The 15,287-nt window shown below is 34.8% G+C and overlaps 1 protein-coding gene across 1 annotated transcript in view; it reads left to right on the top strand.

Moving 5' to 3' along the window:
- The first annotated feature begins 2,662 nt into the window (after window positions 1-2,662).
- Window positions 2,663-15,287, top strand: part of DNAH8 (dynein axonemal heavy chain 8) — a 147,717-nt gene continuing 135,092 nt past the window's right edge. Inside the window, exons 1-9 of the mRNA XM_072858185.1 lie at window positions 2,663-2,950; window positions 3,617-3,751; window positions 6,744-6,828; window positions 7,681-7,829; window positions 9,204-9,393; window positions 9,769-9,932; window positions 10,941-11,117; window positions 11,454-11,567; window positions 14,044-14,151. Coding sequence (XP_072714286.1) covers window positions 2,663-2,950; window positions 3,617-3,751; window positions 6,744-6,828; window positions 7,681-7,829; window positions 9,204-9,393; window positions 9,769-9,932; window positions 10,941-11,117; window positions 11,454-11,567; window positions 14,044-14,151 — 1,410 coding nt within the window. The remainder of the gene's footprint in view (window positions 2,951-3,616; window positions 3,752-6,743; window positions 6,829-7,680; window positions 7,830-9,203; window positions 9,394-9,768; window positions 9,933-10,940; window positions 11,118-11,453; window positions 11,568-14,043; window positions 14,152-15,287) is intronic.

A 15,287-nucleotide genomic window follows, 5' to 3' on the forward strand; every position in this document is an offset into this window, starting at 1 on the left:
ACTTCTGGGGCTCGAATTTCGGCTGGGCTGCGCAGGGACGCGCAGGCGCCGGCAGCGGCGCCTCTGCCGCAGCGCCTGCGGATCCGCGGGGGGCGGGCGGGCGAGCCGCAGGCGCGAGGAGCGGCGCAGGCGTTACGGACCCCTCCTAACGGCTACCTCGTAACGCTGATCGCCTCACGACTCGCCGTCTCCCTCCGCCGCCCCGCAGCACGGAGGCAGGACGCGTGCCTGCGGGAGGGCTGGTACGGAGGAATCTTCTCGCAGCAGGCGTTGGAACGGCTTGCTCTGCCTTCTGGCGGGGGGGAGCAACGGCCCGCGGTTGTGGTGTTGGGCGGTTGCTCCCCTCGTTGTGAGGCTCACCTCTAGCCAGGTTGGTGGGGCTCTTTGCCTGCATCTCTCTTCTAAAGCCGAAGTGCCAGTTAAGGCACCTCAGCTTTTCAGAAGAGAGCCAAAAGTCATTATCCTTCATGCTCTGTGCTTGGGTATCCTCCACTTATCCTTCCTTCCCTCTCCTCGGCCTTCTACCGTCTAAGACGTGCTGGAAACCAGACTGGCTTTTCTTGCAAAAACAGGTCCTGTAGACAAGGCTTAGGGCACCCTGGAGAGGAGGACAGAAAGTTTTAATATAAAAGCACATCAGCTGTTACAACTAGGATAGGTAGCCAGCTGGAGTTCATGCTATTTTTTTGAAAAGTGTGAAAATTGCAGCTGAGCTGCCAGACATCTTGAGTACAGATGTTTGGGGAGTCAGGGAGGATGCCAGTATACAATGTAGTCTTTTTTTCTAAAGAGAGCTGTGAGAACCCCATGTGTCATACTGAGCTTTAGGGAAAGGTATCAACTTCAAGAGGACCAGTTAAAAGGCAAAGAAATTAACATCCGACCTATTTCACCTGTGTGTCGAGGAGGAAATTACCACTGCTAACCTTATAGATGACCAGCCCAGTCAGATAAACATGAGGGAAAAGAAAGGACTTGATTAATTTGTATTTTACATTTTCCTTTTTTTTTGTGACTTTCCAAAGTTGTTTTTTCTTAGTATTTTTACTTCAAGAAAGAGATGAACATTTTCTATAACAGGTGATTGCATGCTGAAGTCCATAGAACAGCAGCTGCTTTGCTAATCATGGGCAAAAATAAGACACTAGTAATGTAGCACCAGGTGTTGCTTTTCATGTCACCCTGGCTTCTGATTTTCTATTTCCTGCATCAGGCAATAGCGTATGAGAGAGAACATAACACAGTTACACATGTGGTTGGCTGCTCTAAGGCTTTGCAAGAACTACTAGGTAGTTCTTGATAGTTATTTTAATTCTTGTAGTAATAGTAGCCTGAGTAGAATAACAATTTCTGTGCTTTTGGTTTTTTTTTTGTTATCCTGGGTATGACCTTAATGGCATATCTTAAAATTTGTTTTATAAAATACTTTTCTATTATAACATCCTTGTGAAACTGGACAAGCTATTTTTAGAGAAAAAATTAGACACAAGGTAAGGACTTTAGGTATAGCTCTACTGATTATCACGGTGCCTTAAAGCTAATTTCTCACTCCATGTGTAGATTTGAGCACACTGAATAAAACATTTAATTTTCTATATATAAGTGTTAAGATCTACCAAATGGGATTGATGGCAGCCAGCACATGCAAGTGGATGAGTATGCCCCATAATAGGAAAACATGGAGAGAGAGGATTTAGATGCTGCTTTGCAGCCCTGAATTATGGGCTTGGGATTCACAAATCAAACCTTTCCTATGTGGTAGTGGAGTAGAAAGGGAAAGAAAATTGAAGGAGCCTCCTTTGCATAACAGCCTACTGCTTAGCAGTCAGACATGAATATACTTTGTTTTGGGCCATTTTAGAAATCCTCATCTAGGACAATTAACCTGCTAGTCCTTGGCCACTAGGAGATGGACTGAGAAATTCCTTTCTCCTGTTGAAGAATAATATCTGTTCCCCATGAACTGCAGCGTTCCAGGGTTTAGGCACAGAATTAAGAGAAAGTCTGACTCTGTTTCATTATGCTGAAGATGTCTGATGCTAAATGAAATTTTTTCCACTGAAAAAATACTACCCAACACCCTCCATCTTGCATTACTTCTGCAAACACTTACACATATTAAGAATATTATGCACAGCGGGGCATTTGTTATAAAAATCATGTGTAAGTGCTTATGCGAGCAATGCTTTAAGACCTAGTATGGAAGTGTATGCAAGTCTTCTTTTAAACTCAGTTGCTGAATATGTGTGTATATTTTGCAAACTAAAATTTAAACAAATCATTTATATTCTAAACTATTTCTATTTCTCAGTAATCAGATATTCAGTGAAAGCATTAATATTTTTAAAAATTTATGTATTGTATAGAAAGATGTTCACAAAATATAAATGTATGGTAAATTATTTTAAAAAAATATTTCTGTAATCATCTTCACCTTGACATTTGTAACCTATCATAAGATGTATATAAATGTCTGTTATCTTAAGAACTTGAAGATGACTTGATGAGAGTATTAAATTCATATACGTGGGAAGTCAGTTTTGACATGCTCTTATTTTTGGTGTTTTGATTCCCTACCTTGCTCTTCCTTCTGGTCTTCTTGAAAAGGTAGACTTGAAAAATCTGTATTGTTATAAACACAATTTTTTTTTCAAATTTCAGAATGGAGGGGGTTCGAAAAAATAATAAAGGAAGTTCAAACACTGGAGAAGATGCTGGGCCCAGTCTTGCTGCCACAAATAGTGCTGGGCCTAATCTCACTGCAGAGAATTCCATGCCTGCTCCTGTTATACCAGAAGATGCTATAGCCAAATCTATTCGCCATACTCGACAAATGGCAAGCTTTTCATCTTCCCAAGAGTCTTTTTCTGTTGCAAGCCGAAAGTTATCTCGGTTTTGCCGGAGCACTAGTGGAGTTGTGTCCTTGCAAGAAGTTTTAAAAGAAAAGCAGGTTTAGTATTCAAGCTTAGATCTTGAAATAGATTTCTGGTTATTTTCTCAGATTATTCTATTCAGTTTATATTTATTATTTATTTTTTCTTTCTTTTTTTTCTCTTTCCTTTTTGTTTATACTCAGTTCTTTTATTAAATTATTCCTGGTAGAAAGTGAATGACTCTTTGGTTTTAATGTTTGCAGTAATTTAACATTTTACTTCAAAGTAATAGAGGAAGGAAGCAGGAGATATTAACTGAATAATTTACACTGAAGCAAAGCTGTATCTAGCTTAGTTCCTGCAAATATTTAGCCACTCTAGATACTTTAGTTTTAAATTGATTTGTGACCTTTCTGTATTAATGTAATAAATTGAAATACTGATTGTGAAAAATAAAGCCAGTTAATATGGCACACAAATACCTTAAAATCTAGCTGTAGTATATTTAATGTTTGCTTTTCCTTGACATGTCCTCAGAGTTGACTTTATGTTTTATAATAATTCTTAATAATTTGATCTTCTGTTAGCCTCTGAAAATTTAGATATTTTTAAAGAGTAGGGCAGTTAAGTAGTCTTAGTCTTACAAGACAGCAAATTTCAGCATTAGTTGCAAGTTAAGTAGCAGGTCATTGTTGGGATCACTTTGTGTATTTTTAGTTTGAAAGACATGTTTAATGTTTTAGGCTCGATACAAAGAAGCAAGAGAATATCGAAGAACAAAAGTTGATGCTTCATATAAATACATATTTGAAGTTGTCAGTATCAGGCTAGGTTTAGACTTAACAACTGTGGAAGAAATGATTTTGGATGCCCCTTCGGTGAGTCTGTTCTGTATGTTTGTTGATTTCAATTTTTAATCAAAATATGTAGTAGATTGCCCCTTTGATATGAAGTGTTATCCATCATTTAGATTGTTTCTGCCAGAAAATTTGATTAATAAGGCACACAACTCATCTAAAATGATACCTGACTAAACCATTCAGCTTAGTTTCCTGGCAGATTAGCAAATATTCCCAGGGGTTTTGATTGTGGCTTTTTTATCTTTCTTACTTCAAGGAAAATATAATTACTGCTGTTATTTTACCCCAAGGGATTCTTGTCACATCCACCAGTTCCAACAAGTTTCATCCATCTCAGCCTGACATTATTATATTCTAAAGATTATAGTTTTTATTTGTTAAGCTAGTCCTCACTGAAATGCCAAAGATTCTGCAAAGATATGCGTAACTTCATAGGAACATTTTGAAAATTGAGTGTTATTTAGTAATAAGAGGGAAGATTAATCCTGCACCATGTAATTAAGGTAATTACATTTGGTAAGACCAATTAAATAATTTCCATTTTTGAGTGCTTTGTTTATTTTTTTAATGTTTAAAAGATGGGATAAAGTGGGTTTGTAGAGTGAGTAGATCCCACACCTGTGGAACTTCTGAAAGCTCAGCCATTCTTTGTGTGTCTTTAGTGTTGTGTCTTTCATAGTGTTCCAAAGTGCTTGAACAAACAGGAGCAACCAGCTAAACTGTTCTTTTAGTAGAGTATCAAAACTCAGTATGGCTGTATGTGAAAATATATGGCCCTTGCCTTCTCTGATTGCATGATGTTATTTAGAGAGATTTGACAACATTCAGAACTCAGCCAGATATTGTCTCCTTTGAGCAAACAAATTGTTAGACCTTCATCTGTTCAGTTACAAGCCAAATTTAGTACCAATCCAAATTTGTTGTTTATTGTTTATTTAATAATATTTATAGGTCATAAAATGTACTTAAACAGTCCTGTTTTTTCTTATGCTTACACAACGCAGAGGTGCTTTAAGTGTTGTCAGTCAACTAACATTTCCTTTTTTTTACAGTTGCTAAATGGTATATGGTTTTAGATCATCCTGACTTCATGTAAAACTGCTGTTCTACACTGAGTTTGATTAATTCAGACACTTGAGAACCTTTGGGTTCTTAAGGCTTTTTTTTTGTTGTTGTTGTTTGGTTTGGTTTGGGCAGGGGGAGGTTTGCTGTCACCAGGACCATCTGAAAACTTGTTATGGTTGGAAATTTTCCAGTTTTAGTTTATTCATAAACAGTTTACGCTGCTGGAGCTGTGTCAACATTGTCCTTTAACAACTTGTCAGTTAGTAAATTCCCGTATAGATATCATGTCTTTGACATCCATGAGTTAAGTTTTACCCTTTAAAGCATTAGCCTGTGTGTGTATTCACACAGTAAGTGTTTGTACCACATGGACTTGAACCAGAAGCTATTTGCAGAAGCGGTAGCTACAGGGACAGCTCATGTCTTACCCCCTGTGTAAAATCATACAAGCCCAAAAGTTACTATTTGCCTTTCTCTTCCTCTCAAGTTGGAGTGCTTTTTGCAGCAGTGAATCTTTTTCTGATTCTTGCCATTGCCCTTTCAGTACTTTACCAATTTTGCTTTTCTTTCACTATTTTGGGGGGGAATTTTTCTGTATTTTTCTGTTTTAACCCTGTTATTCACTAGTGCCTATTAACTAAAGTGAAAGCACAGCATGCATTTCTAGAGCTGGCTTGCATTTACTTCTTTTATTTTTGCACAATTTTGTCTTCTCAGAAGAGTGGGTTTAAATTCTGTCCACCTGAGTGTCACTGATTTTCCTATCACAGTTCTGTTTCAGTTTTAATATTTGTTTATTTTGGGGAAAAAGTCATGCTTGTAAGAAATACACCACATGTAGAGGTATAATGCTTTGTACTTGAACAGATGATGCATTTCCAGACATACTTGGTAGCTAGATTTCTGACTTTTTTGATGGGGGGGAAACAGGAGGTCTCACTACCAAGGTTGAGCCCTTCAGTTGGACAGTTTGAATGCCCAGTCGCATCTTGTTGAGTTAGTCATCCTTGCAGATAACAACTACAGAGACTGTGACAGAAGCTGGATTTTGACCAGATCAGTACCTTCTGATCTCCAAACCTTCTTTCAGTGCTTTTCAGAGCTTTGTTCACTTCCTGCTAAATCACCTATTCTGGTTTTACCAGGACACACAAATTGCCTAGGGCAGTTTGAAAATTCAGATTTTGGAAACCCTAGCTATAATTTCAGGCAAGTTCTTCAGAATGATAATCCATACACAAACAGCGATTGTTTCAAAGCTTTGTATCCTTACTGTTCAAAGCACCTTGTATACCATGACAAAATCAGAATTGCCATCTAGAGACCTGTAGTGTTTTAGGGTGGCCAGTTTATGGACAGGTACAGCAAGCTAATTTTGGGGCAGCATGGTCTCCTGCAGATGTGATCTCATTGTCCTTCCAGAGGTCGCCAAAATCTTTGTCATCATGAAAAGGTTTTGGAGCCAATGTGGCCAATTCATATGTCCAGAATAAAATCCTCATGTGTCATGCTACTCCTGTTTTACAAATGAATCTTTTACATTTAGGGGTAGAGTAGCAATAGCAGGGTATGTCAAGTCATGCAAATCTGATGTGTATGTTTCTAAGTCTTCTATGACCAGTTACTTCCAGTTGATACTTCAGACTTACAGATCTCTGTGAGTGAAAGAATATCCTCCAGTGTCTCTGCATTACTGGCCAAGACCATAAACATTTCATATACAGTTACCAGGAGCTAGGCTGCCTGTGTGTGCACATTCAGTACTTGAAGGCAATATTTAAAATATCTATTATGTTGGTTTATAACTCCTCACAATATTTGAGGATAAACATTACATGCCACCAAAACTTTAAACAGCGGCATGGTCAAATTATTTTTGCATGTCTTAAAGGCACATAAAATTTTAATATTTTGAGTAACAAGTGTTCACTCTTTGATTTAACAGTTGGAAGCCTTTGATTCTTTTTTTGCCAAGGGAGGAAGTAAAACATTGAGAGTTTTCTATCAAGAAGGAGAAGCACCAGGAATAGGTAAATTTTTAGCAATAGTAGTACAGGCAGATGCAATAGTACCTTTTATTGTTAATTTTGTTTAATGTTTCCCAGAATAAAATCTGTTTTTACTTGTTCATAATTTTGAAGTCTTTTGCTATAAGGACTGAAAATTCAGATTTTAAATGCTTGCTTCAAGTCAAATTGTTTAGAAAAATTTCAGTCAATTTTAGCCATTCTTGGAAGGAGGGCTATAAAAAGATAAGTTCGTCTGAAATCTTAAAGTGGTTGCAACTTTTTCTTACAGGAGTTATGCCCCCAGTTCATTAGAAAGTACTTTTATAAAATCTGTCTGAATTTGCATTTATTATAAATATGTGAAATTTTTTTGTTTTCACATGCTTGGTAGAGAATTAGAATTTAATGGTTAAAATCCCTAATGATTCTCTAAGCACTGGACATGCTGTTCCCTTACCTATTTATATGAAAGGATCAAATTGCATAGGATTATATCCACAGAGGACCTGAGGGTGTCTCATATTCTCTATTTTCTCACTTAGGCATGACATCTTATTTGATAGGGTGAATGCAGATAAACAAAGTACCTCAGTCACCAGCAAATTAACCCAGAATGATGAGCCTGAGCAAATTCCCTTTTCAGTGCAGTACAATGTGCCAAAATTGCTTTGTAAGACCTGTGTTAAGTGTTTGGTGTACATTTTTAATTGTGTGGTTAATTACAGCCACAGATTCTGCCAGTTTTGCTTCTGTTACACAGAAAAGAAGAAAATAAATTATTTCTATGTTGAATTTTATTTCACTATATTGATTTTAAGCTTTTTATAATACCTTTACTCTTAAAAATAGTGACACCTATGAAATTCTTTTCAGAATGCGGTCGGACAATTCCAGGAGTTGTAAAAGGAAGTAAAACGATGCGATTTTATGTGGACAATACGCCAGACAAATTCGTAGGACTATGCTTATTTTTTGTTCGTTGTAAGAATGACAGCCCTATAAGTGCAAAAACTATACATGAGGTAGTCTCTCATATATTTTAAAAACTAAAAACTTTGAAAGTGGCTATTTTTGTTTCATTATTTGTTTCAGAATTGTCACATAACTAAAGTTACTAGTAACTGTTTTTTGAATGTTATATCATGCTCTTTGCTCTCCTTTTTGGATAGACAATGAATAGCTGTATTACTTCAGCAAATACTCAGGATATCCTGAGAATTCAGTGTCTTATAGGACTTTTGTTAAAGAAGTTGGCATTTAGATCAATTTCTCATTCTCCTTGCTGTTTTTGAAGAGGTTGAAGCCACTAAGTACATTTTAGGAAATCTCTAAACTAGAAGGACTCACTGAGAAGACTTTATTGCAAATAGCAGGAGAGGAAAAGTTTACTTGTACCTTTCTCTTTTATGTCTCTTTGAATGCGTGAAATACACGTTTATTCTATGTAAATTATGCAGCATGAGTTTTTCTGCTTTACAACTGTATAAAAGAAATTATTAGGTAAGTGTGGGCTTCATTCTTGTTTATATAGCTACACATCTTAATACTCGGGCAGTACTCAAGGGTCAGTAAATTGATAAGAATCAGTCCTACATATGTATCTTCCAATTAATATGATTTCAAATTCTTCAGACAGAAAATCCATTATTAATTTATATACTTTATATATTTAAAATGTGTTGTTCCTTTTGAGAGCTGAGAAGGTGAAAGGGGAAAAGCACTATTAGAAATAAGATACAAGATCTGTCATTATCAAGAGTGTCAATATTGGTAATAAATATTACTTTTGCATCAGATCCCTACTGAAGTGATGAGAAAAGGAAATTTATGTTCTAGGGAGTTTGTTATGTGAAGTACGTTGATATTTGCTGATTTGAAGGACATTTAAAATATTGGAATACTAAAAATAGTCAGAATTTGTAAAGTTTAGTTTTGGAGAGTAGACAAAAATTTCATCTGATCCAAAGTAATATACATTCAGTCAGATAATTGCTTCTAATATAATTTCAGATACAGACATTCAGAGCATTTTTGCTACTTGCATTTCATTACTTAGTACCTAATTGTAGATGGGGACATTTAGAATATTTTTAATTGGTATGTACTATTTAAAAAATTTCCAAACTTTCTGTATGATAGGGAAATAACTGAAATTACAAAAATATAACCTGGCAGCCTTTTAAAACTGTATTAAATCATTATTGACTTCCCTTTTTTAATTGAAAACAGTCTCTTATGGTCACATTGTAGGTATCAGTATTTTCTAAAGATTTTGTCTCCTTAAAGTTTTAATTGGCAAATTAGAGTGCCTTTATAAAAAAATACACTGATTTTTTTATAATACTGTTTCCAGTCTAAGTTACTGCATTACTAACAATCCTTCTGTTACAATGCAGAATATATTCTTTGGTGTTTTGGATGCCACTGAAGGACTCCTACATGGTGTTAGGAATATGATAGAAAAGATTTTTCTCCCTGCTATCCTCGCAACAAATAATTGGGGTGCTTTAAGTCAGACCAAACAAGATACAAAAGACAAACAGAATTTTGTGGAAGCAATTAACAGATACCTTTCATTTTTAGAAGGTAAGCATTGCATTTAGGAAATAATCAAAGTAGAGGAGTTCTACTTAAGAATTTCTGTTCAAAGGCAATAGGACATAGGTAAGGAACTTTTCCTGTTCTGCAAAGAAAAAGAAAGTGATCAATCATGTGCATAATAAATGCATGGGTAGATTATTTACTTAAGAAAATTCTCTAGTGATATGTTACTTTTAAGGAGGAACACTGGATTTAAAATAAGAATTTTCTGCAGTAAAACGGCTATTATATTGAAACAACACTGATTACAGACATATATTCCCAAATTTAAATTGCTTGCACTGATAGAAATCAATTTTAGAGTCTTAATTGGTTCTGTATTGTAATTGTTGTATTGTTTGTGGTTTTTTTTTTTCCCAGGGGCTATAATAAGCATTGAAGGAACTGTTGAGTTGAAAAAAATAGATTACATTAATTTTTCTAAACTCCAGTCCTTTGAGAAAGTAACTGCAGCAGCTGATAATCCTGACATAGTTCACCAGCTAGAGGAAGTACTTATGATATGGTATAGACAAATTGAATGGGTAAGTTGTTGTTTTAACACGTCAATCCAGCATGAATATGGATAGTTATTTATAAATTATATATGAGACTTGCGTGAAGTTAGTTGAAGGCTTCAGCTGCATCTCCACCTGAGTAAGACAAGTGCTTCACTTCTATGCACAAGTGAAGTTAAGTAGGTAGTCCTTATCCCTAGGAACTTACAGTCTAGCAAGAACAAGAGTTTCTTAACAGTTGATACACAAAGAGTAAGAAGGAGAGGACAGAAGGATGCAGGAGTAATAACACTGGCGAGGACCACATATATATACAGTTAGGTATACTCTATACATTACCTGTTAAGTTTCTGCTGCCAGCCATGATATGAGATAGTATTCTTAGAAAGATCTTTGACCAGTCCTATTAGGGCATTTTTTTTATCCTGTGTAAACCTTACATGGTAAGGTCTCAGTTATCCAATAAATTAGTGTCAGATTTCCATGATAAAACACAGAACCCATTGTCAAAATACAGAATCTGTGTAGACTGGGACGTACTCTACTTATAAGGGCATACTATGTTTAGTGTGTTTAGCTCACAAGAATAAAGATGTAAAACACATGTAAAAAGAGTTGACTGCATGTTTATCAACATACAAATGAGTACATTTATTACTATGTCTGATATTTAATGTTTTTATTAAAATAGTTCTTTACAAGTTTTTTTACAAGTTTTTTACAAGTGAAGTTACATTTGGTGCATTTCAATCCACAGATTCTGATTAAAGAAAAAAATATGGGTATATGCTGAGATTCACCCAGTTTATGACAGCAGCTGAACATACGTATTAGTTGCTTTCATTTCAGTTTAAGAATATAATTAAGTGCAATTCAGACTTAGGATGCTTTTCCAAATCAGAACCATTTTCATGTGTCCATAACTTCAAGCTTGTTCCTTTTTAAGTTAGTATCCTCAGAGTGTTTCTTTTCTTCTTTATAACGATTTGTCTATTCTCTATAGTAGACGTTTGTTTTTTTTCAAATTGGTTGCAGGTTCTGATTGAGAGTAAGCAGATGAGGAAGGAAGCTGATGATTCCGGTCCACTGACTGAACTAGAGCACTGGAAATGTATGTCTGCTAAATTTAATTTTATTATTGAGCAGATCAAAGGACCAAACTGCAAAGCTGTCATTAATGTTCTGAATGTTGGACATTCTAAACTACTAAGGGTAATTATTTTTTTTCTTTTTTATGTTGTTCTTTACTATATTACACAAAGCTTGCAATATTTATTTTGTTTCATTGCATCTAAGAGAGATTTCCTGAGGAGAATTAAGAGAGGAAAATTTAGGTATAGTGCTGGTGTGCTTAATATATTAAGAGAAAGAACAAGATATTCTTAGAGATACAGAGAAAAATTATCATAAATGAAAATAACTTTTACTATCTGCTTTGACAGTGCCTTTTAAAAATTAATTTACCAAGGTTACTTCTGGTAAATCAGTGTAAGTTAAAGAAATAGTTCACTATGTATGAAGTTTTTTACAGTACTGTTTTCCCTCTAGAGGTGGCAAGAGTTAGATGCCAGAATCACAGATGCAGCAAATGAATCAAAAGATAATGTGAAATACTTACGCACACTTGAAAAAGTTTGTCAGCCACTTTATAACTATGATCTTGTAAGTATGCCTTTCATCGGTCTTTAAGCATAGTTTAGGTATTTACATAGAATGCCCAGAGCAAAAGAAATCTTTGTATTTGCTTAAAAGTAAATGTTTCTAACTTACTTTCCTATTTTTCTAACTTTTCTGATTTTTTTCTAAATGCCTGTCAAGCTGAATGTTAAAGCATTAGTTTATTATAAATGACATCAAATATAATATTTTAAAATATGTATTTTATCAATAAACATAAATACATATGATTGCTTAGTAAGTCAGTCCTACTGCCAATATTATTTCTAAAATGAGCTAAAACAGGTACATATTTTATAATACAAGAATCTCAAAATGTGTCTTTCATTGAAAATTCCGTATGTGTCAATGAATAATCACACAGCTGTAACCGAAGTACCAAAATTTCAGTTATATAGGCAATAATGAAACCTAATGAGGTCCTAAATGGGTAAAACAATATTTTGTATTGAAAACAGTATTAGCTGCTTCTGTTTGCAGAAGTACCAGCTAGTCAGAATTTAAGTAATTGGTTGTCCATATACATTAGTCAGCCCTAGTTCAAGGTATCCGTTATTAGGTATATTAACTATTAATTATTATAACAGGTATATGTTTCTAATGATTGTTGCAGAATAGGACGGAAGGAGGAAGTACCCTAGGAAAAAATTGCTTGTTCTGCTTTGTTCTTTAGTCCTCCTTGTTTTGGTCCTACCTGCCTCCTGTCCTCTGTCAGGAAGTGTTGCATTTCTTTTGAATTTCTGGCAGTTTAGGATCCTACTTCAAAGTTTTAACTGAGGGGAAGCAAAAAGACTGGGATAGTATATGACATAGAGCTGATACTGCATGGAATAGTAGAAGAGAGGAGTATGATAAACAGTGTTACTAAGAAGCTGTTTATCTTCAGCTCTTCAGAGTATCACTAGAGGGTGCCAGCTACCAGGCCGTAATGATAAGCTGCTTTATAGGAGTTATTAAGATAAAATTCTTTTTATCTTAAACAAAGACAGACATTTGTGGGTGGAAACCCATTAAAGAGTTCATCATTTTACTAATAGTGGATAGTTAACTATAGTTCTTTGTTTAATCTGGAACAATTTGGATACATCTGAATTTCTGTTTCATCTCTTGGAACATTGTTCCAGAGATCAAGATAATTCAGGCAGGATTTTCTGTGGTATTCAACTTGAAAATAATGACATCCAAGTTACATATATCCTGTTTTAAAAAGAACTACATTCTGGATTGAGTTGAATTTAATATCTGATATTGGAAAGTATTTTAAATATTAGTGGATCAGGAATGGAGTACATGTAGATTTAATATGATATTTAGTGTGTGCATAAAATATGGCATTTAGTGTATGCAGTATCGCACGTAGTCACATTTGTAGCTGAAGTGGGTTACTATATGAAAATTTAGACTGAGCGTTTAACTCAGGGCTTTGAATCAGAGAAACCTCTATACAGTCCAATATTCAGGGTTTTATTTTTCATCAAGGATTAAAAAAGAAAACCAGTAGACTCAGAATCTTCTGATTCCATTTTAGGGGTGGTGATGATGATGAACAACATGTGGACACTGAGGGTTGTTTTTATATTGTATAGCCTTTCTTTCTCACTGTTCTGCCAAATGCAAATGTCTACTATATCTATCCACAGTATTAGTGTGTTTACTTTGAGTTTGCAGCCCAAAGTTAATTCCAGGAGCTTGGCTTCTCTGTTGAGGGGTTACAGTCAAAATTACTTTTTCTTGATGTTCTGAATTGCAACTCTGATGTGTCCCTGATAATGTTAATGAATTATTATTTTTCAACTTTTTTCTCTTTTTTTTTTCCAAAATACTTTAGAAGTGATTGAATAACAGAGTACGTGTAATACCACGGTTTGATTTTAATGATATGAACAATGATTTCATGAAATGTGTGAAAGATTTACGTGTTTCATATGATGATGGAATCAATTAGGCACTCATTAATGAAACTAACACCGGGACAATTATTTCATGAGTTTTGTGAAATGTCTGTATGAAACATTTTATGTAGTGATTGTTACCACAATGTAATTGCATAGACTATATTTAACAGCTGTACTTGAAGGAAACCAAAAGCATTAATCACAGATGACCATTGTCACCTGCCAGAAGAATACTTCCTTTTGTCCCCAAAAATGCAACCTGTACTTTCTGAATCAATGTTCGATTTTGATGATCAAAATGGCATATTCAAATATTCATATTAATATCTTTAATCTGATTTCTCACCAAATCATCTAAGAGTTTTATTGGTTTTATTAGTTGAGGTTTAAAAATTTATTGAGCGTGATTAATGTTTTTTACAAGAAACGTTTTGTAAGATGCCATGGCATTTTGAAGATTGGTTCATGTGATTTAGGGAAAAATGTAATTTAGAAGTTGTCAATAGAATAGAAGTATAGTTGCTAAGAAAAGAAAGTAAATTTTTTCTCAAAACTCTCCTTGGAAGGTATCAATGACACATGGAATACCAAACTTGATAAATGCTATACGAATGATTCACAGTGTTTCAAGATATTACAATACTTCTGAGAGAATGACATCATTGTTTATAAAGGTAAATATATTAAGTATAATATTCATTATAAAAATTATGTGATTTTTCACAAAAAAACCTCGCTTTGTTTAAACCAGTAGGAGATTTGTTTAAAAATGATAATAAATAGTGGGTGTCTGCAGGGGAAAGGAAAAAGTCTGTTGATCAGGAGAGGATTGAACTTGGATTAGAGACTTGTCTTCTGGAAGGAACTTTGTTGTTGTTCTTGGTTCAGAAAAATTTTTTTTTTTTTCTTATCTTCTTGATTAATCTCCTGATCTGAATTAATCTGCTCAGTTGTTTCTTAAATCACTGAATCTACAAAGATTCTTTTATTATCAGCCTTGAAAACCTAATTAAGCAGATGGCCATCAGTCTGACTAGGCTATTCCTTCACAAGTTACAAAAGACAAAAGGTTTCTGTTTTCAGAAGCAAGTTATAGTTGAAAACTTAATTGAATCTCAGGTCATAAACTTTGCCACCTTAAACAGAAAATTAAGATGAGCTAGGTAATTACACTAATGTCTTTTGTGGAATCCAGGTATTAATTCCAGGAAAAGATGGTTTGAGTAATGGTTTTAGAACAAAGAAATCCTTCGTAACTAAAATACATATCTCCAGTAAGCATATACGGGAAATTCATAGTAGACCCTCATTACACCACTGTCTGTTTTTTGTTGGTTTTTTTTTTTTTTTTAAGAACACCGCAGGTTTTAGTGTAAAGTTTTGTTACAATTCAATTTGAACTAGGATATTAAGAAGTATGTGCTTTTTTGAGGCTATATTTATCCATGGCTGGGGCTTTTTTCCATGCATCAGATGTTAGGTATAGATCATGCAGCAATGTTTATATTGCCTGTTATGTAATTGTTTTTTATATGTTTATGTATTGACACTTGCTAGTGTCTATTATTTAATGGTCTAAGGGATTGAGCATTTCACTACAGGGGCTAGTAACAAACTGGTTACATGAAGCTGTGCTAAGAAATAGCAAGTAAAAAGCTCTATTTTAATCCAGTGGCTTAAGGTCCCCCTTTCTGTTTGCTTCCATTTAAAGATCACCAGAGGTGACATCAGAGGTCCTATCTACAACTTCACCAGTCATTGTATTACAGTGTGAGGCTGCTTTTGTGTGGCAGTTTTCAGTCTTTATTCA

Source organism: Ciconia boyciana, chromosome 3, assembly GCF_034638445.1.
Source record: "Ciconia boyciana chromosome 3, ASM3463844v1, whole genome shotgun sequence".
NCBI lineage: Eukaryota > Metazoa > Chordata > Aves > Ciconiiformes > Ciconiidae > Ciconia > Ciconia boyciana.